Here is a 27,154-nt window from a genome sequence, read left to right as displayed (position 1 = left end):
CACAGCTTCTCTGGGCAACTCTTCCAGTGCTTCACCACCCTCACAGGGAAGCATTACTTTCCAATATCCCGTCTAAACGTATTCTCCGTCAGTTTAAAGACAGTCTAGCACAACTCCAGGCTGTGAGCTGGGCGATCCATGACGGAAATCACCATGGGAGGACAGCAGTCACCAACCGCTGCCGCCCGGCACCGCCGTGCCGGCGCTCGGCGGGACTGTGGCACTGAAACGGCATTTTGGGGGAAGTCTCCCCTCAGGATATGCCGAGAAGCACTGGAATCCCCCCAGGATACGCCGGGAACAGCCGCACTCCCCCGGCAGTAGCGCGGGCCGCCCGTGAGACGGGGCCATGACGGAGCGGGCGCGCGCGGGGCAGGCCGGGAGCGTCAAGATGGCCGCGCCCGCGTGAGGGGCCGCCGGTGCCGCTCCCCACGCGTCCCGGTGCCCGCGGGAGCCGCCGGAGCGTCCCGGAAATAATGTGGATATCGGGGCCCCATGTCGGACCACTGTGACGAGAGGGCGACGATGATTGCGGCCGGCGACCTGCAGGAGTTCGCGCCGCGGGGCCGCGAGCATTGCCGGCGGCACCCGAGCGCCCTGAGCCTGCAGCTGCGGCGGCTCCAGCCCGCGCCGGAGCTCTGCTCTTCCGACGGCGCCGCAGGGCTCGTGGGCTCCCTCCGAGAGGTCACCATCCATGACCGGCACCGGGTACGAGCCTTCCTGGGCTGGGGGTTGGGAGGGAAGGGAACTTAAAGCCCATTCGGTTCCCGCCCGCCGTTGTGGGCTGGGACACCTTCCATCAGACCAGGTTGCTCCAAACCTCCTCCAGCCTGGCCTTGACTTCCAGGGATGGGGCAGCCTGTGCCAGGGCCTCACCATCCTCCCAGGGAAGAATTCCTTCCCAATATCCCATCTAACCCTGCCCTCTGGCAGTAGGAAGTCATTTCCCCTTGTCCTGTCAATCCAGACTCGTGTCCAAGTCCAAGTCAGCTCTCTTGGAGCCCCTTTAGGCACTGGAAGGGGTTTTAAGGTCTCCTTGGAGGCTTCTCTTCTCCAGGTGAACACCCCCAGCTCTGATGGAGATCGAGCCTAAGATTGGATCCATCCATATCCCAGCTCCTCACTGAGAAGGAGTTTAGGGAGCAAGGGGTTCACTCTAAATTTCAGAACTCTACAAAGGGTCTCCCTTGCCCATTCCTCCCTGGCTTCCATCAAAATAAATCTAAATGGATCCTGATTGTCCTTTACCATGGAATGCCAGGATTTTCTGGGTTGGAAGGGATCTTATGGATCATCTCATTTCACCTCCTGTCATGATCAGGGACAGCTTCCACTATCCCAGGGTGCTCCAAGCCCCATCCAACCTGGACTGGGACACTTCCAGGGATGGGGCAGCCACAACTTCTCTGTGCCAGAACCTTGTAACTGGCAAAATCATCACACCCATGGGTCTTGTGGCTTTTCCTTGACAAACCTCCGTTTTCCAGGAAAGCTGGCAGCTGAGGAAAGGCATCAGTGATGTTGGGGAGGAGGTGGACTATGACGAGGAGCTGTACATGGCGAGCAACGTGGTCATCTGGAGCAAGGGCAGCAGAAGCCAAGCATCCTCTGTGTACAAGGCATTCACCGTCGACAGCCCTGTCCTGCAGGTACAGAAATGTGGGAGAGGGGCACTGAGAGAATCCACAGACCCTTTCCAGTCAGGGAACAGAGAAAGGTGACATTGTATGGGAGTAGCTCATTCTGGAGAATTAATGATACTGTGTTGGATTTCAGGCCTTGTGGTGTGACTTCACTATCCCCCAGGAAAAATTGGAAAAAGCTGATGGTGAGTGTCCTGCTTCTTGTGCTGCTGGGCAAATGCTCAGAGCTCAGCTCTCTTGGTTTGGAATCATGGAATTGTTTAGGTTGGGAAAGCCCTCGAAGGCCGCTGAGTCCAGCTGTTGCCAAGGCCACCACAAAACCACATCCCCAAGTGCCACATCCACATGGCTTTTATAGCCCTGTGCCTGTGTCAGGGCTGGATACTCTTGGGGAAGAAATTTTCCCAATATCCACCCTGAATCTCCCCTGGTGCAACTTGGGTCTATTTCCTCTCATCCTGTCCCTTGTTCCCTGAAAGCAGAGCCTGACCCCCACCTGGCTGCACCCTCTTGTCAGGGAGTTGTGCAGACCCAGAAGGTCTCCCCCAAGCCTTCTTTTCTCCAGACTGAGCTTTCTCGGCCAGTCTGGAGTCCTTGTTTTCCAGCCCCTTCCCAGCTCTGTCACTATTGGACACAAAAGTAAGCACACAAATGCCCAGCAGGTTCAAAGGCCAAAAAAGAGAGCGTTTTATTTGAGTATCTGATATTTATAGAATTCCAGAGGTGACCATGGATTGGAAGATGGAATTACCACCTCTCCAGCCACACTGGTCAAACCAACAGTCCATCAATTCTCTCCTCCCACAAAGAAGAATGCAAAACAATCATTATTTACAAGAACAGTGCATGAGAACTCCAGTAGAAATATGTAAACAGATCAGAAGGCTGAAGAAGTTTTATGAGAACTTTAAGACTTTCAAAAGAACTATAAAAGAAAACTTTACACTTTTAAAAATCAGGGCAACACAGCTCCACTCCCTTTTCTGGTCACATTCTAGGAGCTCATTCACCACGACTTGAAATGTCAGAATTTACTTTTTGTGTATAAGGGATGTCTGACACAGAGTGAAACTTCACTGTGTAATTGTTTTGTTCCTTCCTTTCCAGTGTCAGGCAATGAGGAAATAGTGGAGAAATGTATCTGCATTTTGCAGAATTCCTGCATAAACGTGCACAGCATGGAGGGGAAGGATTACATCGCTGCTCTGCCTTTCCAGGTAACTTCTGCCATGCTTTTTGTCCACATTTATGTTTCCCTGCTCTGCATAAAAAGCCTGAACATCTTGTTTTCCTTTAAGACTCTCAAACATCATCAATACAACACATGGTTGATTTTTTTTATCCCACCATAAATCCATATTTTTTTTAATAGGTTGCAAATGTCTGGCCAACCAAATATGGGTTGTTATTTGAGCGCAGCAGTTCTTCCCATGAGGTGCCTCCAAGTCCACCCAGGTATGAGATGAGGAATTTAGGTGGTTTCCTGTTGGATAATCTAATAAGGAATGGAGGAGTTGGAGGGCAGTGGTGAAAGATCTGTGTGTTTCTGATAGGAAAAGGTAAAATTGGGTGGAAAAGGAGGAAGTTATGTTTGACCCTCCCTGGAAGTGTACAAGGACAGCTTGGATGGGGCTTGGAGCAACCTGGGATAGTGGAAGTGTCCCTGCCCATGGCAGGGAATGAAATGGCATCATTTTAAGAACCCTTCCTACCCAAACCATTCTGGGATTTTATTGATGTGCTTCTTCCAGTCTTTTTATCCCATCCCAGTGACTCTGAGTGAGTACACTCAAAGCTGAGTGTTAAAAAACTATTTGGGAATGCTGGTCCCGGGAATAGGATCTGGCAAGCACCAGCCTGATTCCATTAAGGTTTGTCCTAGGAATTGATTCCAGGCTGTCATGGCCAGCTGGGAGAGTCACTGAGGGATTGTCATCAAGACATTTTCTCTCAGCTTCAGGATCCTGTTTCCTCTTTGTTGAGGATCCCATTCCCTGCTGAGTGGGGATCCCATTCCCTGTTGGCTGAGGCTCCCAGCCCCTGTGGAAGCCCTCTGTGCATCCCAAAGGAAGCAGTTGGACAATGCACTGATGAGCAGCTTTAATCCACTCTTTTGGGTTTTCCCCTGGGATTCTCTAGTCCTCAGAAGAGCTGGGATTAGGAATAGAGATCCTGAACGTTGAGTCTACTCAGTCAGTCCAACAAGTTTTTGGAGATGGAATCTGTGTCCCTGCTGTCACACTCCAGGCTCTGATTTGTCTGGCTTTTCCTTAGGGAGCCTTTGCCGACGATGTTCAGCATGCTGCACCCCTTGGATGAGATCACCCCTCTCGTCTGGAAGTCTGGAGGTACATTGGATGTCACTGGAGTCCCTCAGGGTAGCAGCAAATCCCAGTGTGTCCCTGGAGCATGCCTTGTATCAAAAAATTCAGGAAGAGTCACTTCCAAGGATGCAGTTAGAGTAGCTGCATGAACAGGGAAGCTGCTCAGGGGAGAAGCCCATATTGTGGAAGGAAGGGAGTGTGGGAAATGCTCATAGTATTGTTGTGGAGCTGATCCTTTGGAATGAATTCCTGTTTTCCAGGAGCGTTTGGATCGTCCAGGGTGCAGTATGTGGCTGACCACACACTGAGGATCGTGTTCCTCAGCGCTGACCCTTCCATTGTGATGACCTACGACACTGTGCAGAGCTTACACACAGTCTGGGCCCTCAGGAGAGTCAAGCCAGAGGTACACATTCCCTGGGGAATAAAGATCCCTGGAAAATAGCTGTGTGCATTTCCATGCCCTTATGTTTGTTAGGAATGCCTGGGATTTGGGATTTGTTTCATTTATAAGAGTAAGATGTTTGGTGGGGCTGGTTCTTTTGGTTTTTTGGAAGTTTTTTCCATGGATTTGCCTGGAGCAGGGAGATCATGGGGTGGTGATGGTCATGGATTGTTATTAACATATTACTCCATACATTGGACCAGAAGTCTTAAGAAAAGTGGAAAGTAACTTAGTGCCATGAAAACTTTGACAGTGAGGGTTGTGAAGCAGTGGCAGAGTTTCGCAGAGAATCTGTGGCTGCTCCATTCCTGGAAATGTTCCAGATTGGACAGTGCTCGAACCAACTTGGGATAGAGGAGGGTGTTCCCATGGCAGAAGGTGGAACTGGCTGGGCATTAAGGTCTTTTCCAACCAAATCCTGTGATTTTGTGAAAACCATTGGAGCAGTTTCTGTGGGAGTGGAAGAGTAGGGTTGATGGGATTAACTCTGTAGGCTGAGCATGAATTTGTAACATGTAACTGATGGGAAAAGCTGTTGGAAGAGCCGCTCCCTGGCTGTCCTTGCACACATGCCATTGGTTTTCCTCCCAGGAGCAGAGCCTGGTGCTGAAATTCCCAGAGCAGGGGGGCACCCCCCAGCACATGGCCACCAGCAGCTCCCTGACTGCACATCTCCGGAGCTTCTCCAAAGGAGACTCCCCTGGGGGCTCCCCTTTCCAGAACTACTCGTCCATCCACAGCCAGAGCAGATCCAGCTCCTCTCCCAACCTGCAATCCCGCTCTCCCACCATCTCCAACATGGCTGCTTTGAGGTGGGCATCCCCAGCAAATCCCAAAGGATGGGAGCTATGGAATAGCATGGACACATTTTGGTCTCTCTCTTTCCATCCAAGGCTCAGGTGCCTCTTGAGTTGCAGCACCTGAGATTTCCCTTGGAATGCCCTTCCTGTGCCATTATCCCAATAGAACAGGAGGGTAGTGCCTGTGCCAGAGCCAAGGAGGCTGCTCTGTCACGGATCAAGGAATGTCTGCAGGATGTTTAAGTTCCATGAGTGTTTTGGGCTGACTTCTCTAAAGAAATTAGAGGGAAGAGTTTGGGAGGGATTTTTGATGGAATGGACCATCTGAAATCCTTTTGAAAGCTCATCTATTAGATTTGGACAGAGATGCCAGGAAAATAGAGAATTGTTTTCCTGTGCTAGAAAACTAAAGGAAATCAACAGTGAGCTAGTTCCTGGTTTAGGGTTTGATTGGATTCTAAAGTCAGTGGATGAGCTCCCTGGGATTCTTCCTGATTTTGAGGATCCACTTTTCAGCAATATACAAAGTCTCTAATTCTATCCCAGTTTTGAAGATCCACTTTTTGTCTGCATCAGTATCTGATTTTTCCATGATTTTGAAGATACTTTTCTCATCCATATCCTGTCTCTGCCTGCAGCCGCTCCTATTCCCCAGCCCTGGGAGTCCATTCCTTCTCTGGAGTGCAGAGGTTCAACTTTTCCAGCAGTGCCCAGTCCCCAAGGAGACCCAGCGTTACCCATTCCCCGAATTCCATTTCCAATGACTCCTTCCTCATGCCAGAGACAGAGCTGATCGTTCCTGAGCTCTGCATCGACCACCTGTGGACAGAAACAGTCCCAAACATGAGGTCAGGTGGTTTTCTGGGGATGAAAGTTGGGAAGCAGGAATTAAAGTGAAATCACAGCTTATTTGAGTGTTTTTTTCTGCAGTTGGAGCCATCTTGGAGTCTTCATGGACTTGCACTCCCTGATTTTTTTGGGAAATGATGCTCCCTAAGTGCCTGGCTCCCTTGCGGAGAACTGAGCACTCGGGCCAGTTTTCCCTGATGTGTTATTCCAAGCTTTCTGAATGGTTTCATGGAGTCTCCAAGCAAAGCAGGTTCTAACCTGGTCCTTGTGTCTCTTTTCCAGAGAGAAGAATTCCCAGGCATCCAATGTGTTCATTTCCACTGACCTTTGTGGGCAGAAATTCCTCTGCTTTTTGGTGGAATCCCAGCTCCAGCTAAGGTGAGCATTCCTTGGGGACATGTGAACCAGGAGAAGCACTCCAGAAATTCCTAGCTGGAAGTACATCAGGGGTTTTAATTAACTAGAAAATTAAAAATAAGTTGATTTATTTTGGGCAAAGCAAGGAAAAGGAGGAAGGAACCACAAAACCCACAAAAAATTCACTGCACTGTTGGAAGTCTGTGTTTTCTTTTTGTAACAATACCGAGGACAAACCTTTTATATTTCCTGTTCTCCCTAATCCCTAGGTGTGTAAAATTCCAAGAGAGCAATGATAAATCTCAGCTGATCTTTGGATCTGTCACCAATATTCCAGCAAAGGATGCGGCTCCAGTGGAGGTATTGTTACCTGTGGAATGTCCTTGTCATGCAGCTGTTGCCTTCTTAATTAAACACAAGGGGCTGAATGTGATGCTTGATTATTCCAGGGAATTGATACACTGCTGGTTCTGGAAGGCAGTGGGAATCTGGTGCTTTATTCTGGAGTGGTTCGGGTAAGTGACACCTTTCCCATCCCTAATTTATGTGTGGTGCTGAAAAGGGAGTCCTGAAGCATCCATGGCATTAATGGAACAATTAAATATTTTTTGTGGGGGTTATTTTTAGACAAAAACTTAACTTTTTGTTTACTTTTTCCACCAAAAAGGTGGGAAAGGTTTTTATTCCTGGACTTCCTGCTCCATCCCTGACAATGTCCAACCCAATGCCTCGGCCAAGCACTCCCTTGGATAGTGTCAGTACTCCATCCAAGCCTTTGAACAATCACCTGGGGCCCCTGGAAGAGGTAACAAATAAGGAAATATTCCTTTTGTTGTAATGATCGGTGGTTTTTTATCTTCCAAGGTGTCTTTTGGAGTTGAATCCTTTTCCTTCTTGTTTTGTAAATCTTCTGAATAAACTGTGTTTAAAGAAGATTTCTGTGGTGCTGCTCTGTTTATTTATTTCAATTTGCCATAAAATTTCCAAGGCAGGGATTAGAAAGATTTATAGTAGTTTCTAAGATTCTTGTTAGTACTTCAAACCTTCAAACCCAATGATTATAGCTGTTCTTTGCTCAGATCCACTTTAATTTTGAATTCCACTTCAATTTGAACTCTAAAATGGGCTAATTTTTCCCACTTTCCAGAGCGTGCTTTTGTCACCAGTTCCAGAATTAAGGGATTCTTCCAAGCTCCACGACTCCCCCTACGTTGAGGACTGCACTTTCCAGCAGCTTGGGACTTTCATCCAAGCTCTGAGGGATCCTGTCCACAACAGAGTAACTTTAGTAGGTATTTCCCTGTCATTTGGGGTAACAATTTTGATAACAAAGATTATTTCAAGATAATTCCAAGATTTCCAGTGTTTCACAGAGCTGGCACCTGAATTCCACATCTTAATGTAGCAAAAGTCAGGATTTGGGAATATCCTCACCCACTAAGGAATTCTGAGTTGATAGAAGATCAACTGCTCTTGATGCATTTCCTGATTTATTTCCACTTTTGTTGGATTTTCCAGGAGCTCAGCAATAACACCATGGTTCGGATCAGTATTCCTGAAATCGCCACCTCGGAATTAGGTAGGATTCCAAAGCTTTAGGTGGCTTTTGCTTTGCTTGGGGAAGGGCTGAGATGCCAGTTCAGACATGACTGGTTTCAGTAATGAGCAAAAAAATGAGTATTTTTCCTTATTTTTGTTCCATATTGGAGGATTTGTGCTCAACTCAAGGAAGAGCTGTTGGGAGTTTTGTGGCTTTATTTGGAGTTAAAAGCAGGTCCAACAAGAGGATCCTGTGGAGATTTCCACCACTGATGAAGCAAATCCCAGGAAACCAGAGCTGGTGGATGATTTCCTTCTTTTCCAATAGTGAAAAGGTGCCTGCAGGGGGTGAAAGGCATCCTGCCCAAGGAAACAGCTGTGCAGATGTTGGTGAAGTGGTACAACGCCTACAATGCCCCAGGAGGGCCCAGCTACCACTCAGAGTGGAATTTATTTGTCACCTGTCTCATGAACATGATGGGATACAATACTGAGAGACTCTGCTGGACACGGAATGTGAGCAAATTCATTCTTCACTTCTAATTTTTTAGGCCTGTTTTACTCTGTCTTTATCATGAGCTACATTTGCAAGGTGCTTATTATAAAAATAAATTATGAAGATTTGATTCCAGCTCAGCACCTAACACTGCTGTATTAAATTTGGTTAATCTCATCCATATTAAATCCATTCTGAGTTTAAACACAGGTCACAACTCAGATTGTCGTTCCCTAAAGAGGATTTTGTATTTCTGGGGTTTGTTCAGCAAATCCAAAAGTACCTCAAGCAGCATCATGTCCTACTTGGCTTGAGTTCAGATGTTGTGATTCACCTTGAAAACCTTGGGAATTTCAGTCCTCAGCTGCTTTTATTTATTTTTCTATTTGTTTTATTTTTATTTATTTTTCTTTAATTTGTTGCAGCTCGATTTTGAAGGATCACTCTCTCCGGTCATTGCTCCAAAGAAGGCAAGGCCATCAGAAACTGGGTCAGATGAGGTAAGAAGTGATTCCCTCAGTTATATTTGGATTGGTTTTCAGGGAAAAAATTCCTCTGTAACAGTGCTTTGGAATTACCTTTCTGGAAATTATGTTCACCATGGATCCTCTGTCTTTCTTTCTTATTTCTTTGCTCTAGGACTGGGAATATCTGCTGAGCTCTGACTACCACAGGAATTTCGAGTCTCATCCCGTTGCCAAAGCTCTGCGCCTGGACCCTCTGGAAGTTTCGGCTTCCAAGGACGACTTTTCCCAGAGCCTCAGTTTGGATTCCTCCACCCTCCTTTTCTCCCACATTCCTGCCATTTTCTTTGTTCTCCACCTCATCTACGAAGAGCTCAAACTGAACAGTCTGATGGGAGAAGGACTCCGCTCCCTCGTGGTTCTCCTGGTTCAGCTGGCCAGGTATTCCCACTGGAAAATTGTTTCTTTTGATGGGATTGCCCCAACTGGAGCAAACTTGCCCTGTATTTGAAGGAAAGGAATATTTAAAACCTTTCCTATTTGTTCCATGGCTCCAAATTCTTCCCCAGTAGCAGCAACTGCCCAAAGGTAGCATCCAGGAGGTTGGAATGATTTTTTCCCAGTCTGTGACTCCCCTCTCTCATTCCAGGGATTTGAAACTGGAAACTTACATGGATTATTACTACAGGGACTACCCAACCCTTGTCAAAACCTCCAGGCAGACCTGCATAATTGACCAGTGTGAGTTTAAGCCTTTGGCTATTCCAGGATATTTGGATAGTCCCTTTATTTTTAACATTCCCCTCATTCTGGATGATTATCCCCTGCTTATTCCTTTAAGATAATTTTTCTTCCTTAACTAGATGCCTTGAGTTTTCATTCCTGTCATAAAATCCCATCTGACAGGAGGGATCTATAACATTTTGTGGGGAAATGCTGGATTTGTGTTGTTGAAGGAAATACTGGAGGAATTGGGAATGGTGAGGAATTCTTGTGCCTTTTCCCTGAGCTCATGGTCTTTGCTGTTCATCTTAAGTCCAAACAGGTTTCATGCTCCATCCCTCCTTTTTTTCTGCTGAGCCTCCAAGTATCTTCCAGTGGCTTAGTTCCTGCCTGAAGGGAGAGGGAGTGCAGCCTTATCCCTACTTACCAGGGATCTGTGAAAGGAGCAAACTGGTGGTAGTGGTGAGTACTGGGGGACAGGGAATACAGGGAATGTGCCTTGTTCTGTCAGCACTGCCCTGTGGGCAGGGTTTGCTCCCTGCTGCTGAATTTCCTGGGAGTGAACCATCCCTAAAGGAGGGTGAAATAACAGAGGTTTCATTTACTGACATATTGGAGCTGAGTAGCTTCCCCACTTCTGTGTTTTTCTGTGGTTTGTGCAAAGTAATGATAGAATTTGGAATTATCTGTATTTTGGGAATGAGAATTCCCCAATTTTCTCCTTGGGCATGCCTCAACATCAGTACTTAGTCCTGTGCGTGCTGATGGTATCTCCCAGTCAGCAGCACTTCCTTACTCATTGGTGGGAAAACCCTTCCAGCTGGGAGCAGAGGTGTCAAGCCTGAGGTGCCTAAGGAGAAAAACAGGGAGAAAAAAACAGGATCTATTTTCTTCCTCTCTCTGCCTGATCTGCCCTTGCAGAGCTCAGAGTTAAAAGATCTTCATAAAGCCCACAAAATCATTTTACCTGGTTGTGATTTTTCCCAGAACTGTCAAAATATAGTGACCGATTGCTTGGATTTTGCTGGCTGGACCCAACAGTTTTTCACATGGAACCTTCACAAAATATCCAAGATGTGGAGGAGACCAAGTGGAAAAGGGTGTCTACAAACAATATGTGTGTCCTGCAGGAGAAATGGAATGTGAGAAACACAAGAAGGATAACTGGGAACATGTTTTTCTGTTGGGAAGATATTTATCTTTTATCTCTGGGGCAATGAGGGAAAATTCAGTGCATTGCCACAAAATTTAAAGCTTAAAAGTTTGGTGTAGTTCAGTTGTTTCAGTCTCCTTTTTCCCACAATACACCTGCCCCACTTCTGAGGTTGTATTCCAGTTATTTCCTGCCTGTTTTTATGGGAAGGAAAGGAATATCAGCCCCAAAATGACTTTTTTTTGGTGTCTCTCCTCCCCAGAGTGTGGCTCTGTATATCCTTGGGGACGAGAGCGCTGTGCTGAATGAAGCCTCCCATTATTTGTACAAGATCACATCAGGTAAGGATACTTTGACTCAGTCCTGGGAGTGCCTCAAGTTTGGAAAACATGGAATTAACGTGGCCTTGTTTTTCCTAGGCCAACGGAAGCAGCAGATGGAGCAGGATGACAATCGGTATGGAAACTTTTTTGGTGTTGTTTTATTGAGTTTGTTACTTCCTGCTGACTTCTGGATGAGCTTTTATTGGTTTCTCCTTAATTTTCCAGGTGCAATTTCAAATCCAGCACTTCTGTTTCCAGCCTGGCTGAAAAATTGGTCCTTTGGATTACCAGTGTTGGTAAGAGAGGAACAACAACATTCCCAAATAACCATGTGCTTGGATAATGGGAAACACTCTTTGTGTGGGATTCATAGCACTTATTTGGGGTTTTTCCCCTCCCTAATTTTAAGGTTTCACCTTGAGGGATCTGGAATCTCTTCCCTTTGGTGTGGCCCTTCCCATCCGAGATGCCATCTACCAGTGCCGGGAGCAGCCGGCCTCGGACTGGCCGGAAGCCGTTTGCCTCCTTATCGGCCGCCAGGATTTGTCCAAACAGGCCTGGGAGGGGAGCCTGCAGAAGGGAAAATCCGTGAGTATGGCCACAAAGGGATTTCCCAATCCCAGGGTTTGGGCAGAGCACGTGGCTCAGGAATTTCCAGCTTAATTCCCAAATGGAGGGCAACAAAATGGAGGCTTTACATGTACAAGGGTTTTGGTGTGAAAACCAGCATCCAGCAGCGATGGATAATCATGGATAGCTGGGAAAACTCACATTTAACTCACAAAATAAATCACATTTTAAATTTTAGACAAAAGTTTTGCCTCCAGAACTATTGTATTCCTCCTCCTCCCAATCTTTGGCGCTTTCTCCCGGGGCTCTGCCATGAAACCATGGCAGAAGGAGAAGGAAGTGGGTATTTGTCAGAGGCTCATTGTGTTGGCATGGCCAGCATCCTCCTTTCCACTAGAAGAACTAGATTTGGAAATACACTTGCCATATTTCTCTTTTTTCCCCACAAAAGGTTTTAGTTATTTGTATCCTAAGGTAAAATAATTAAAAAAAAACAGTGTGGTGTTTTTCTCTTCAACATTTTCTTCTGATGGTGGCTATCACCAGCATCCCCAGGAACTGTATCTCACTGAAATGTCCTTTGTCGAAAGCCAAAAATCGTCTTAAGGCTGACATAAAACCCCGTCTTGGCAGAAGATTGGAGCCTTTTCCAAAGTCAGGAATTGGAATTGAAATCTCAAGTCCATCTTCGTCATGATCCTTTTTTGCTGTCTCAGCTTTGGAAGGGATATTAAAGTTATTCCAGTTTTCTGCAACAAAGGCTTTATGACTAATTGCATATCAAAGCTGTAATTAATTTGGCAGAAAGGTTAATTAACTCCAGGTCGAGCCCCACTGCCATCCCACAAAAAATCCTTTTTGTTTGCTGCTGGTGGATGCTGTGCCCAACCGAAACCCTCACAAATCATCAAAAATTATGATGAATTTGATTTTATCACTGACTTTATAATAATGCCTCAAATTGATGTGACCTTAAAAGGCCAAAGTGAGCTTCAAACCCCAAATTGTTTGTCATTTCTCAGGAGGGCAGGGTGGAGTTTCCTGTTTCAGAACAGACGCTGCTGCTCTGGGTGGTGCAGTTGTGTGTTGAGATTGAGTGTGGATTTACCAGAAGAAATTGAGTTTCATTCATCATCTCTTCATTTACTCACCTTCCTGGGGCCACATGTTCCCAGAGAACCACAGGAAGATCTGTTCCCTTTAGGTCCCCTCATCACTTGTGTGATGTGAGCAAACAGGAGAGCAGAGTTTTAGAAAAGCATTTCTTAAATCTTGCATGGAAAAAGGGTTTTCCAGAAGTGCTCCTAAGCTTTGGTGCTTTTCTGTTCATGTGTGGAAGTTCCAAAACCATTCTGGTGCTGTGATGAATCCCAAGATTTCTGATAGTGAGGAAATTTGGGGTTTTCTACTGTGCAGGCTGTTTGTTTTAATGGGTAATTTGCTTTTCCAAGGTGGTTGTGGAAGGAATCCAAATGGATGTGTGAAAACATCGATGCTTTGAAAAATAACAGGGTTTGGAGCAGAATCTGCAGAACAGCAGTTCTGGTTGGGCTGATCACGAACTGGGATAATCACAAACTGGGCTGATGGAGTAAATGGGGAAAGGAAAACCCCTTCCTACAACTGCTCCAAAACAAGGAAGTATTTTGAAAGGACAAAAACTTCATCACACGTCACCTCCTCAATGCATTTGAGGTGTCATACCCTCTTGTCTTTAGTTACTTATCCCATTTGGTTGTGCAAAAGTACTTGATTTCCATCTTCAGATATCCTCCAGGCCTTTAAATTCCTGTAAGGAGCATAGGAGTGCTGTGACCCTCCATTGATGTGTCTGTCCCTTCTGTGTACAGACCCATCATTGTGCTGGGTGAGTTCAGGTTGTGGTGCCTTCCTGACAGTTTCCCCACCTGGAACTGTCTTTTCCCTTTCCCTTGCAGTCCGTGGGCACGGTGCTGTCCTCAGATATTCCGTCGGCAGCCGAGTTGGAGGAGGATGAGGATGGCATGAACGACATGAACGAGGAGGTGATGTCCCTGATCTGGAGCGAGGACCTGAGGGTACAGGAGGTGCGGAGGCTCCTCCAGAGCGCCCGGCCTGTCCGGGTCAACGTGGTGCAGATGCCTGAAGCCAGTGACCATGAGTACATCGAAGAGAAGGAAAACAGGTAAGGAATCCTGGAAGCATGGAATAGCTTGGGTTGGGTTGGGTTTGGAAGGACCTTAAAGCTCATCTCATTCCAACCTCTGCCATGGCCATTCCACTATCCCAGGTTGCTCGAAGCCCCATCCAGTGTGGCCTTGGAAATTTCTCCATTTCCAGCTGTTTCTATTTCCCAGTATTTCATTCAGCTGAAAGGTTGTGGGGATATTTTTGGAGGCTCAGAATCTCATTAAAAAAAGAAATCATAATCCAAGTCTTTGGAGTTCTGTGGATCAAAGCTCTGCTGTGTTGGAGTAGGGGGCTCTTGGGAAGGACAAACAGCACATTGAGGTCAGTTGAGGTTGAAGGGATTTTGTAGCACTTTCTTCTGCCCAAAAAACGTGAAATATAAGCAGGACCTACTCTGTAGAGACCAAACTATCTATGCCCTGTCTAAAGCTGGAGAACCCTTTGTGATAGGCTGGTCTTGAGACAGGAGACCTTGCAATTGCACAGAAAGCACATTCACTGTCCCATCCCATTCCTTTGAAACCTCTGTCCAGTGGCCTCGACTATCCCTGTCCTGCTTTATTCACTTTTGGGGGCGGTTAAAAACCTCTTATTTAAAAACTAAATTAAAACTAAATTAAAGCAAACCTGAGAACACCATTACCATGCGACATGTTCTGAGTCTGACCTAGGGAGCTGAGTAATCTAACGAGTTTAGAAAGCGTTTCCAGACTAAATCATAGAGAACTGTGGTGAGCATTCTTGGAAGCACCTTATCACCTCTGTACATGGGTTATTACTCGGTGTTATCACTACTCATAGCAGGATCCCACAGGGCAACCATGACTTTCTCCTCTCACCTCACTTCCAGCATGACTGGGAAGTGTTCGTGGAATGGATTTATTGAACCAGATTTAAGGGAAAAATAGTGCCAGGTTCCAACAGCTAAAAAGTATCTTGGAGATGAACCTTGTAAGGACCAAAGATTTTGTTCAAAAGGAGAAGGAAGGAGTCACAGTGAGGGGAAAATGGTTCTGTCCAGTGCCTGTTGTTTGTAGGTCATTTATATTTGGGAAAATTTTCCATATGGTTTTGGATTCACCTCTCCACCAGGTTGCTGCAGCTGTGCCAGCGAACCATGGCGCTCCCAGTTGGACGAGGAATGTTCACCCTATTCTCCTATCATCCTGTGCCAACGGAGCAGCTGCCCATCCCTAAGCTGAACCTTACTGGTATGTTGATCAGGGGTTCCTTCCCAGTCCATCCCAGAGCTGGATGGGCTTTCTTCCAGCTGTTATCCCATTACAGCTCAAGTATGGATTTTGTGAGGAAGCAGTTCCTTTGGGCTTTGAATCTGCCATCTAGAATGGTGGAAGATCCTTCTTGAATGGTCAGGGCCAGTGAAACCTTTTATTAGGTACAGAAGGAGAGAAAAGTGGAAAAATTATTCTAAACATTGCTGGGGTCATAGAGGATGGAGATCCTGCAAAGGGCTGGCCTGACATTCCTGAACATTCTTGGATCGGAACTGTTCCCTCACTTGGCACTGGATGAAGAGCTTGGCTTTTCCTGACTATTGTTATCCTCTCTCCCATGGCAGGCCGTGCTCCTCCAAGGAACACCACTGTGGATCTGAACAGCGGGAACATCGATGTGCCCCCCAACATGGCCTGCTGGGCCAGCTTCCACAACGGGGTCGCCGCCGGCCTGAAGATCGCTCCCGCTTCCCAGATCGACTCCTCCTGGATCGTCTACAACAAGCCCAAAATTGCCGAGCTGGCCAATGAGTACGCGGGGTTCCTCATGGCCCTGGGCCTCAATGGGCACCTCACCAAGCTGGCCACCCTCAACATCCATGACTACCTAACAAAGGTGAGGCCTTCTGGCACATCCAAGAGCCAGATCCCGGTGAGATTGGATTCTTTAGGCAAAACAAGGAAAACAAGGAAGGAAGGTTTCTTTGAACTTCTGCATTGGAAGTTTCCTGGTGTGGGAGAGTGTCTGAGTTGCTTCATTATGGTCGTGGTGCATGGTTTGGGTTGGAAGGATCCTTTATCAATGTGGGGAAGGAGTTCTTTCCAAGGAAGTGGTAGAGAACTGGCTGTCCAGGGAGGGCATGTAGCCTCTGAATAAACTCTGTTCCAAACCCACCTGTCTCCAGAGGTCCCTTCCAATCCTAAATATTCTGGGGTTCCGCAGAATGAGGAACCTCCATTGCCATTCAAAGATTTTCTGCAGTTTTACCACCCTTTTCTTTTCACCCGGTGCACAGCTCATTGGGATAGGCCACTGGAACACTGGGACAGGGGTTTTCCCATTCCTTGATGTGCCTCACTGCTCCTTGTCCCCTTACCCAGGGCCACGAGATGACGAGTATCGGGCTTCTGCTCGGCGTCTCCGCTGCCAAGCTGGGCACCATGGACATGGCCATCACCCGCCTGCTGAGCATCCATATCCCCGCCCTGCTGCCGCCCACCTCCACAGAGCTGGATGTCCCCCACAATGTCCAGGTGGCTGCTGTGGTCGGGATAGGCCTGGTCTACCAGGGCACTGCCCACAGGCACACTGCCGAGGTGCTGCTGGCTGAGATAGGTGGGTGCCGACACTGGAAAAACAGGATGAGGGCTGGGATAGTTGCAGTGTGCACCAGGGAGTTGGGAGTTGTAGCGTTGGCACCTTCCCACCACGTTTTCTTCCCATTTTTCCAAACCTCATGGTCCCTCCTGAGAGCTTGTGCAGCATAAAAAGGAAAGTCACTGGATTTAAGAAAAGAAATAGGGCAGCATCATTACTGTTCCTACTTCTTCCACCTGGAAATTTGGTGTCCTAAATTCCCCTGTTTGGAATTTTAAAGGTTTTTAACCACTAGGCCCTAAGAGATGATGTGAACAGCAGATTTATGATCTCACTTGTGCTCTCATTCTGAATTAATTTGTAACAGCTTTTCCCCATGTTTACATGGGACTGTACTTGGAGACTGTGTGGTTTATTAAACAGGGAATGGGATAAATTTTAAGGGTGAAATTGTTCTGTTTCTGGAAATTGGATATGTGCAATCCTTTTTTAGCAACAGCATTTTGATTGGTTCAGGATCTCAAAGTATCCTCAGTTAAACTTGGCATTTTCACCATGGCTCTAAACTCCAACCATAACATGTAGGAGGGAGTTGCTATTTGGGAGTGGATGGATGAACTGCCAGCTCCTTGTCATTCCACTGAGGACTTCCCTAAGGAGGGACAGATATTTTTTTTCTCCTTTCAGTAGGAATTAAGCAATAAGCTGAAATTTCCAAAAGTTAATTTTGTTGGTTTGGTTTCTCCAGGGCGTCCCCCCGGCCCAGAAATGGAATATTGCACAGACAGAGAGTCCTATTCCCTGGCAGCAGGGCTGGCCTTGGGAATGGTGTGCCTTGGGGTAAGTCAGCTGCAATTAGGAGACTCATTATCCATTGGGATGGCATTCCAAGGCATGTTCTATCCTTGGCTCCCAGCTGCCTGTGGGTTTTTCTCCTAGAGGAAGGCACTTCCATGTTTTCCTCCTTTCCATTCCTTAGCATGGCAGTAACCTGATTGGGATGTCAGACCTCAATGTTCCTGAGCAGCTCTACCAGTACATGGTGGGGGGACACAGGAGATTCCAGGCAGGAATGCACAGAGAGAAGCACAAATCTCCCAGTTACCAAATCAAGGTACGTGGTGCCAGTGCTGGCTCATTTAAGTTGGAAGTCTGGGAGGTATCTCCATGACTTTGGGAGCATCATTCCCTTCCAAGTGAACCTGTGGAAAGTGTTCATTGTGTTTTCCCAGGAAGGAGACACCATCAACGTGGATGTGACGTGTCCAGGTGCCACCCTTGCACTTGCCATGATCTACCTGAAGACCAACAACAGGTTGAATTCCTTGAGAATTCCTGCAGGGTTAAACTGCCCTAGTGTTGGCTCTGCTGAGGTTTGGAATTGCTGGAATGTGACCTGAAAACCCTTTTCTTTTGCCATGCCCTGCAGATCCATTGCTGACTGGCTCAAAGCACCGGATACCATGTATCTGCTGGACTTTGTCAAACCAGAATTCCTTTTGTTGAGGGTAAGATTTTCCTTGGGTTCATTCCTCAGTCTATTTAAATGATATTTAGGAATTCCAGCCCAACATGCCCATCATCCAGAATCCTTTGCTTCCCAGCTAAACTCACTCCTTCCAACAATTCCTCCTTGTAGTGTGGCAGCTTCGTTGTCATGGAGACAGAATTTAGGGATTAATAGATGAAAGACACAATTTATGGGGAATGTTACATTGAATTTTTCGGTGTATTTTATAGCTTTTACCAATTCCATAGATAATTTTTCTCCTTCATTATTTGTTTTTTTTTTCCTTTTTCCAGACTCTGGCTCGATGCCTGATTTTGTGGGATGACATCCTGCCCAATTCCAAATGGGTCAACAGCAATGTGCCTCAGGTAGGTGTTTGTTTATGTGTAGTGTGTTTGCTTCTCAATTTTACACCTCCCTGGATTGTTTTCCATGTGGGTATTTCCATAGTCATGTCAGGAGCACAAGGAAATGAGCATTAACATGACCAAGGTGACTGTCCCCTGGGATCCCTGGATTTTAGGAGCACTAGGGACTGGAAAGGAGATGATTGAGGAGAGACAGGATTGTTCCAGACACAAAATGATGTCAGGGAAAGGAAGGGATTAAACATTTCCCTGCATTGCCAGGTCCAAAACTGCTGCATGGACTTGAGCATTAGGAATAACTTCCCAACAGTGGAATCAGTGATTGTATGGAATTTTTAAGACCAAATTAGCTCAATACCTATGAGAACTACAGGATGCTGATGGTTTCTGTTGGGGAAAAAACAGCTTTTCCTTCCCTTAGATCTGTTTGGTATTGCTTATGAACTCTTGATGGCCAGAGTTTCAGTTAGTCATCAGTTTTCCCTTGGATTTATTTTCCTTTCCTGCTTTTTACAGATCATAAGAGAGAACATTATCTCTCTTCATGCAACAGAGCTGCCTTCATCTGAAGACCTGAGCTTGGAAACACTGGCGTGAGTAACATCCCAAAAATGTCCTCCTAGGGTATTTTACTGTCCTGTAAAGGAGAGTCTTTTTATATGGGATATCCTATAAAGGATGAGTCTTCCCTTTTATTTTTAAGGGATGAAGGAGTTTGTGCTGTATATTCAGATGAAGAGAAGAGGAACATTTAGTCATTTCCTGTTTCTGTTGTTCCTTAGGCAAGCTCATGTCTACATCATCGCTGGAGCATGTTTATCCCTGGGATTTCGTTTCGCCGGGTCAGAAAATCTGGCAGCATTTCAGTGCCTGGTAAGAGGAGAGTTATTTGATTGCATTCACTTCCCAGGGAGCTGTCACTCATCTTTTGGATCCATATTCACTGGGCATTCCTTTTCTTTCTAGTACAAATATGCCACGGATTTCCTGAAGTGCTTGTCGGCTCCAACAGCATCCATTGTAAGTTCTTCCAAGCAAAAAGATGGCTTTGTGTGACCCTCAGCAAAACCTCAATGGGAAAAACCCCAGCCCTTTTAATTTCCTGGATTACACATGATATATAGGATGTGGCAGAGCTGCAAATCACTTAAGGACTTTGTTGGCTCTCCCTCCTTCTTGGAAATGTGGTTTTCAAGCTCCGGGGTAGAAAGTGGTGGGTCATCCCACCTGGAATGTGCTGTTGGCCATGGAATTGTGATGAAACCTCTCTGTTGTGCTTGAAGACAGGTCACTATAACCTGGAAACGTGCCTGAGTGTCCTTCTCCTGGCCCTGGCCATGGTGATGGCCGGCTCTGGGAACCTCAAAGTGCTCCAGCTTTGCCGTTTCATGCACAAGAAGACAGGGGGAGAGATGAACTACGGCTTCCACCTGGCTCACCACATGGCTTTGGGGCTCCTCTTCCTGGGAGGAGGAAGGTAATGGGCCTTTTCCAAAGGCAGATCTCAGCCTTATTTCCATTTCCTCCATTTCCTTTTTTAAAATATATGGATGCATAAAGGTGTCTTCTGTTGGAAGAGAAAGTCTTGTTGTCTTTGTGCACTTTTGGAAATTCCTTTCCTCATGCCTCCAAAATATTTTGGCCTCCTGTGTTTTTTAGAAGGAAAACTAAAGGACAATGTTGTTTTTTTCCTACAGATATTCCCTGAGCACTTCCAACTCCTCCATTGCTGCTCTTCTCTGTGCTCTTTATCCTCACTTCCCTGTTCACAGCACGGACAATCGGTAAGGCTTTCATGGGGATCCCATTTCCTTCAGCTGAACCATCTCCTTACAAAAGACAAATGATGGATTTTTACCAAAAATCAATTTCTGGATGTTGTCCGTTAAAAAAGTGGGAAATGGAAGAAGTAAGTGACAGTGGTAGGGATCTTTGATCAGTGAGGAAACATCAGCTCTGCTGTGCTCCTGTGATGTGGCTGCTCCAGTTTGCTCAGCTGGAAAGATTTTTGTGGAAGATCTGTCCATTTATGACCGTTAATTACTTTTGGTTCTGCTCCATTAAGCCCTGTTCTGTTGATTAACCAATACCATGGCTACACGAGCTGTATTTGGGTGTGGAGCTGGAACTGGGTGTCTGGGATCATTCCTAGCCCATGCTGAGCTCCTGGTTCCCACCCCAGGTACCACCTGCAGGCTCTGCGTCACCTGTATGTGCTGGCGGCTGAGCCCAGGCTCCTCACTCCTGTGGACGTGGATACCAACACTCCCTGCTACGCCCTCATAGAGGTCACCTACAAGGTAACTTGGCTGGGAGGCCGTGAAGAGCTGTGGGATGACCAAACACTCGGATTTATCCCAATTTTCATTGGAGTGGTCTCCAGTCTTGGGTTTGGTTTCAAGCTGTGGTGGAGACGAGGTGAATTCTGCACAAATAAGTGAAGGGTTGGGCTCAACCCACTCACACCTCAGGTGTGCTTTGGTGGCACCCGGAGAGCAGAAGGGAGGACAGGGAGAGTCATCAGAGTCTTCAAACAGGCAAGGAAGGGTGTCCTGTCTGACCCAGGCTCTTCTTCCTCTTCAGAGGGATTTCCAAAGGCTCAGAGGTGGCTGGAAGTATTTGTGGTTTTCCAGGCCTTCTCCTAATTCTGAGATAAGCAACTTGATGTTTCTCCTTGGTGCTTCCGTCAGGTGTCCTTCAGGGAAGTGCTTTCTGTGGGATTTATTTTATATGGGAGAAGGGAGATGCTCAGAATTGATTTATTGGAATTTATTTAGAGGGACGAGGTGCATCTCTGTGATTCTGGCAAAGAGTTCTCCATGTTCCCATCACAGCTTGCTTCCCAAACCTTCACGTTTCAGCCTTGCCCAGCGTTAGGTGTTCATGCATCCATCCATGGAAAAATGGCTTGGCAAGTCCATGTATCCTGACATGAGTCCTGTGTTTACTTAGGAACAGAACCCCCTGCCTGGTGCCAGGGCAGTTGTTCCCCATGAGATGCCCTTTTCCTTCCTTTTCCCATGGGAATGAGCTTTTCTAACCTGTAGCTCCCATGATGTTTTGCAGGGCACACAGTGGTACGGGGAGGCCACTGAGGAGCTGATGGCACCCACGCTTCTCCCAGAGCTCCACTTACTGAAGCAGGTAGAGGAAATTTCTGTTTTAATGGAAAATCACCTGGATTTTGTGTCACAAATCTCAAGAGCTGAGATCTGATGGTTTTTGATTCCGTAGCCTGACTCTGGACAGCATTGCCCCATTATGATTCCTGTCTTCTGTCTTGATCAAGATCTTCCAAGATCTGATGCAGCAGGAAATTCCCTGCAGGAGACACAAACCTCCTCCTGAATTTTCTGTGTGGGCAACACTATGAAACAGCCCAGAAAAAAAAACAGTAGAAACCTCTTAATTAAATTATTCTGGTTATATTTAGTAATAAAATGTTTCTATTGACAGATCAGAGTGAAGGGCCCCCGGTACTGGGAATTATTAATAGATTTAAGCAAGGGAACGACTCATCTCCAGTAAGTGTTTTTTAATGCCCAACTGAATCATGACCTCGTAGTAATCGTATTGCATGTTTTTTTTTAAACCCTCCCACAGCTCTGGGTTGAACCCTGGGTTTCATCAAGTCACTGTTGTGCATCTGACTGCACTTTAGAGGGGAAGAAAGAAACTGCAGAGTTGGGTTTCACCCATTGAGGTGAATAATTCATGCAAAAAAACAGGTTCGGGGAAAACCTGATAGTAAAACCCACAGAGACTGGTAGTAGGATGGAGGCACCAGAGAGCAGCTACAACTCATGGTTTTGGTTTGGTTTTGAGTGGTGGTGATATCACGTTTCCCAGACTGTTGGGGATTGTTACTGCCCTGTGAAATGATTTTTCTCGTGTCACCCCATGTCACAAAGTGCCACCTGCCCTCGTGACATGTTCAAAACATGGGGGGCAGCTGTGGGAACCAGAGATTTTACCGGAACACAGGATCGGAGGGGGGCAGGGAATCGTTCTCATCTTTGCACTCCCCAGTGAGGGGTGGGAGAAAGAAGCTCAGTCTTTGCTCAGTAACGTGGTGCTTTTAGGTCATTTACTTGCCATTAATCAATCCCAGAATCATTTAGGTTGGGAAAGACCTCCAAGATAATGAGTCCAATCATTGATTGTCCTCTTGTCAGCTGGAAGGATTAAATTAAGCTCAGTCCATTTGTACAGTATGCTTTGGGTTGGAAGGCATTTAAGGATCACCCAGTGCCACCGCTGCCATGGGCAGGGACACCTTCCACTACCCCAGGTTCCTCCAAGCCCTGTCCAACCTGGCCTTGGACACTTCCAGGGATGGGGCAGCCACAGCTTCTCTGGGTGTCCTGTGCCAGGGCCTCCCTGCCCTCGCAGGGAAGAATTCCTTCCCAATACCCAGCCTGAATTTCCTCTCTTTGAACCGATTCCGTAAATCGGCCCCGTTGTGCCATTCCAGGTCAATCCTTTCCAAGGGTGGCATCCTGTACGTGAAGCTCCGAGCTGGGCAGCTCTCCTACAAGGAGGATCCCATGGGCTGGCGCAGCCTCCTGGCACAGACTGTCACCCACCGTAATTCCGAAGCACGGGCGTTCAAGGTACTGCTCCTAGGGTAGTTCCTGCCAGGAATACTGCTGAGGGAGGGAATTCTGGTGGTTTTCACAGGACAGCCAGGTGTAGGTGCATCTACCATGAGTGTTCACGAATGTTAGACTTGTCCTGCCCATGAAGTGCTTGACAATGCAATCATTTAGGGTGGAAAAGTCCTCCAAGGTCATGGAGTCCAACCTTTAGGTTATGGAGTCCAACCTTTAGGTTATGGAGTCCAACCTTTAGGTTATGGAGTCCAACCTTGAGATCATGGAATCCAACCTTGAGATCATGGAATCCAACTTTTAGATTTAATTCAGCCTTTAGATCATGGAGTCCGACCTTTAGATCATTGAATCTAAATTTTAGATCACTGAGTCCAACCTTTAGATCATCTAGTCTAGCCTTTAAATTGAGTCCAACTTTTAGATCATTGAGTCCAACCTTTAGACATGGATTCCAACCTTTGGTGTGGGTTCCAGTTTTCTCCTTTGTGTTCTGGACACTTTGGAAATCAGCTGTTGTTATCTTTGTGCACAAATTCAAAAAGTTCATTTTAGGGATGTGTTTTAATCCCTTTTTTTTCCAGCCAGAAGCAATTTCTGCTTTCACTTCCGATCCCGCTCTCTTTTCCTTCGCTGATTATTTTTGCAAACCGACTGTGAACATGGGCCAGGTAAGAAGCGTTGGTGTGGACCAACACTTATTCCATGGGTAAGAAGTAGGGAAAACCTGCCTTAAACTCTAGAGCAGAATTTAGCCCTGCAATCAGCAGGAACAGGGGATATCCTGCAGGATGTTGTGTAATACAACTCTGATTCCTGTTGGTTTGATACTGGGATTTTTTGTCCCATTCCTTGACGAATGTATTTAACAAATCCAGAGAGCCATGAAGCTTTTAGGGGAAGTCACAGAAGGTGTTTTATATGGAATTTCTTTAAAAATTATTTAAGGGCGGGCATAAAACCCAGTTTAATTATCCCAAGGAAGAAGTCAAGTGGTATCATTAATTATCCCAAATTCCTGTGATGCCACTGCATGGATTAACTTCAATGGAGGCAGGAATCTGGAATAAATTGTGCCTGACACCTGTCTTTCCTCAGAAACAGGAAATCCTGGATCTTTTCTCCTCCATCCTTTACGAGTGTGTGACCCAGGAGAATCCGGAGATGCTGCCCACGTACATCGCCATCGACCAAGTAGGAAACTCCTGTTCCTGTTGGAAACAACCCTTTTTCCCACTTTCTGGGGGCAAATAGTGGCCATTCCATGTGCTTTTCCAGAGGAAGGAGGGCAGGGGTTGAGGAGTCATTAACTTTCTGTTTCATTCCTGCTCCAATTCCCGCTGCCAGGCCGTGAGGAGGCTGGAAAGGCGGGAAATGTCTGAGACCTTTGAGCTGTGGCAGATGAAGCTGGTGCTGGAATTCTTCAGCTCCCGGAGCCACCAGGAGAGGATGAGCAGAAATCCAACCCGAGGGCTCTTCATGAACTCCGAATTCCTGCCAGTGATGAAGTGCACCATAGATAATACCTTGGATCAGTGGCTTCAAGGTAAAGAGGAATTTCAATTCCAGTTGGAATCCTGAAATGGTTTGGGTTGGAAGGGACCTTAAAGACCATCTCTTTCCATCCCCTGTTGCTCACCTGATTCTTGTCTTGCTGATCCAGGTTGATTTTTGCCTCAAAAGTATGGAAAACTGATGAGGGAAGGGAGGGCATTTTCAGTTTGGTGTGGAACATTGCCTGGAGAATTGTGTTTGCCTGGAGTGGTGGAGGTTTTTAGCAGGGAATGTGATGTTTCCCAGAGAAAATTCCTTCCTCATCTTGCACAGGGAGAATTTTCCCAGGGCAAAAGCAGACAGTGACCACAGCAGGGTGACCATGGCAGAAGGAAGGAGGTCATAAAGCAACCTCCCAGCCCACCTTCTGTGGGGAGTGGACACTTCAGTGGGATTTATCTGTGGAAATCCTGCTTCCCAAATGTCAACAAAAGTATTCCTTTTGCCTTGCAGCTGGAGGGGACGTGTCCCTGCATTCCTACCTGAGCGGGCAAGCTCCAGAGGAATCCCAGCTGAGTGTGCTGGCATGCTTCCTGATTTACCATTCTGTGCCCACACCAGGACAGCTGGCAGCTGGAGGCTTGGAAGGTGAGTCTGGAACTGGGATTTGGGGAAATCCTGGATCCTTTCACTGGGCAGCTTTTCCTTGCCCTCCAGCAGCCTGGGAATATGCTAGTCCTGAGGTTACTAAGGGAAAAGAAAGGCAACTGGACCTTAATTTTGGGAGCTCTGTTCCTTGCTTAGGGCTGGGGCAGAAATGTCACCACATCCATGAGGGGTCAGGGGCTTATCCCAGGAATCCTGTGCCAGCCACAAATTGCTGTGTCTGGGCATGTTACACACCTCTTTTCTGGGTGTTCTTTTCTTCTGTGTTTTCCTTCTTCCTGGATTTGGGATCTCTTTTAAAAGATATTTGAGATCTCTTGTAGAACTTTACTTTCCATCCAGCACACAACAAACAGATCCATAGGATGACACCTCCAGAGCTCTCTGGAGCTTCTCCCTCCAATTTTGGGCAAATCTTTGCTCATTTTTACACCATTTTCCTTTGCTTTGGATGTTTTTAGGGAGCAGGAACTTCTCGGAGCTGCTGCTGAAGCTGCGGAGGCTGCACGTGCCCGTGCGGGCACTCCTGCGCCTGGCTCCGCTGCTCCTCGGGAATCCCCAGGCCATGGTGCTGTAGTCCCACCAAACTTCCCAAAATCTCCTTCTTTTTGTACCTTCCCAAACACCAGATTCACCCCTAGCTGTGGCAACCACAACCAGGAGTTATTTATAAATTGTTATGAGGAATTAAAAAAAAAAGCTATAAAAGTGAGGTTACAATAAATTTACTTTTGTAACAAAGGTTTGTTTGCAAATGTGTGGTTTTTGTGGGGAATTTGGGAAAGATTCCCTTGGCTGGGAATGATGTCTTTCCTTGGCTTTGCTTTGTGGTGGATCCTTTGCTTGTGGTAGGTCTTATTTCTAGACAATGGAAATAATTCCTGGTTTAAACACTTTGTGTTCCCTTCCTCCTTGTGTATCCCCCTGGATGAACGTGGAGCAGGGCTCATTCCTTGTTGGTTCCGGGCAGAGCAGATCCTTAATTTGTCACCAAACACATAGAATTATACCATAAAAAGCGGCCAGAGGTTGAGGGATTACTCAGCCAGAGCCAAAGGCTTGGATTCTGATTATTGTGGTTCCAAATTTAATCCTGTGGGATTTGTGCCAATTTCTCCCTGTTTTTTCCCAAATCCTCAAGGATTTTGCAAAGCGTCAAGTGGAGGGAGGAGGATAACCAGGAGTGATTAAAAAGAGAACAAAAGCAGGGAAATGATACAAACCTGATTCTTATAAAAAACGAATTTATTTTGTATTAACTGAGGTTTTCCAATTGCTTGAAGGAGGCAGAGCCTGTGCCAAATTCCAACCTTCATCCCTTTTTTTTTAAGCTGTTCAGAAACTTCTCTAATTTAATAAAAACAGTTTAATTAATTTAATTTGTCACACCTATTCCACAAGCACTTTCCTTATGTGAATTCAATGAACCCATGAACAGATGGGAAATCAGAGGAGCCAGGAGGTCTCATCTCATGGGGCAATCCTGGCTGTTCCTTCCCCTAGGAGGTGGGTGCAGCTCAGGGAAGTTCCTTCTAAACTGAGGAAATGGGAAGGTAATTTTCCAGAGGGAATTACAGTGGGATTTCATGGCATCCTGGAATGGTTTGGGTTGGAAAGGACCTTAAAGACCATGGCCAGGGACACCTTCCTTAGAGCCTCATCCAACACTGGCCTCAAACACTTTGGGGATGGGGAATTAAATTCCCCACGACTTTTTCAAGGACATATACTTTTTTTGCCTCCTCAAGCCTCTACCCCAGCCCCAGAATGAGCCTCCGGCTTTATCTCACTTAGACAAAGAGCCGAAAATCCAAATGCTGGATTTGGGGTGGAAAGCTGAGACACCTGGAGGTGTCCTAAATCCTCTTGCTGTCCCGATGGATTCATGGGGTTTATCCCGCATTCTGAGGGTGATGCTGCCTTGTGGCCGGGCAAGCTGGAAGGTGAGGATTCATTTCACCACGAATAAGATGAAAAATGACGAGTAACATGAAACCAAGCATCTCTAGCAACTCCCTGCCAGGACCTCGGCGTCGGCATGCTCCCGGTTTCCACCGGATGTGGGAAAAGCACCATTCCCAGCGTTTGGCGAGGGAAG

At 46.6% G+C, this 27,154-nt stretch overlaps 1 protein-coding gene across 1 annotated transcript; it reads left to right on the top strand.

The window, feature by feature from the left end:
* Positions 1-391: 391 nt before the first annotated feature.
* ANAPC1 (anaphase promoting complex subunit 1) lies at positions 392-25,797 on the top strand. Its single transcript, XM_053972512.1, has 47 exons — positions 392-708; positions 1,488-1,649; positions 1,777-1,828; positions 2,751-2,860; positions 3,016-3,098; positions 3,918-3,991; positions 4,228-4,373; positions 5,004-5,224; positions 5,851-6,060; positions 6,344-6,439; positions 6,688-6,778; positions 6,868-6,933; positions 7,086-7,223; positions 7,566-7,706; positions 7,937-7,997; positions 8,286-8,473; positions 8,879-8,953; positions 9,093-9,358; positions 9,567-9,658; positions 9,954-10,102; positions 11,056-11,134; positions 11,213-11,249; positions 11,342-11,412; positions 11,526-11,704; positions 13,624-13,850; positions 14,948-15,066; positions 15,435-15,706; positions 16,192-16,426; positions 17,157-17,248; positions 17,388-17,522; positions 17,641-17,723; positions 17,838-17,916; positions 18,212-18,286; positions 18,803-18,879; positions 19,069-19,159; positions 19,253-19,306; positions 19,570-19,763; positions 19,984-20,070; positions 20,469-20,586; positions 21,353-21,430; positions 21,743-21,810; positions 22,761-22,899; positions 23,481-23,567; positions 23,995-24,090; positions 24,244-24,442; positions 24,904-25,038; positions 25,518-25,797. The coding sequence occupies exons 1-47, from the start codon at positions 496-498 to the stop codon at positions 25,631-25,633; spliced, it is 5,856 nt and encodes a 1,951-aa protein (XP_053828487.1). The 5' UTR covers positions 392-495; the 3' UTR covers positions 25,634-25,797.
* Positions 25,798-27,154: the final 1,357 nt, after the last annotated feature.

This window comes from Vidua macroura, chromosome 3 (genome assembly GCF_024509145.1).
Source record: "Vidua macroura isolate BioBank_ID:100142 chromosome 3, ASM2450914v1, whole genome shotgun sequence".
Classification (NCBI taxonomy): domain Eukaryota; kingdom Metazoa; phylum Chordata; class Aves; order Passeriformes; family Viduidae; genus Vidua; species Vidua macroura.
Note: the sequence above shows the minus strand (reverse complement) of the source record. Positions and strands in the feature narration are given on the sequence as shown.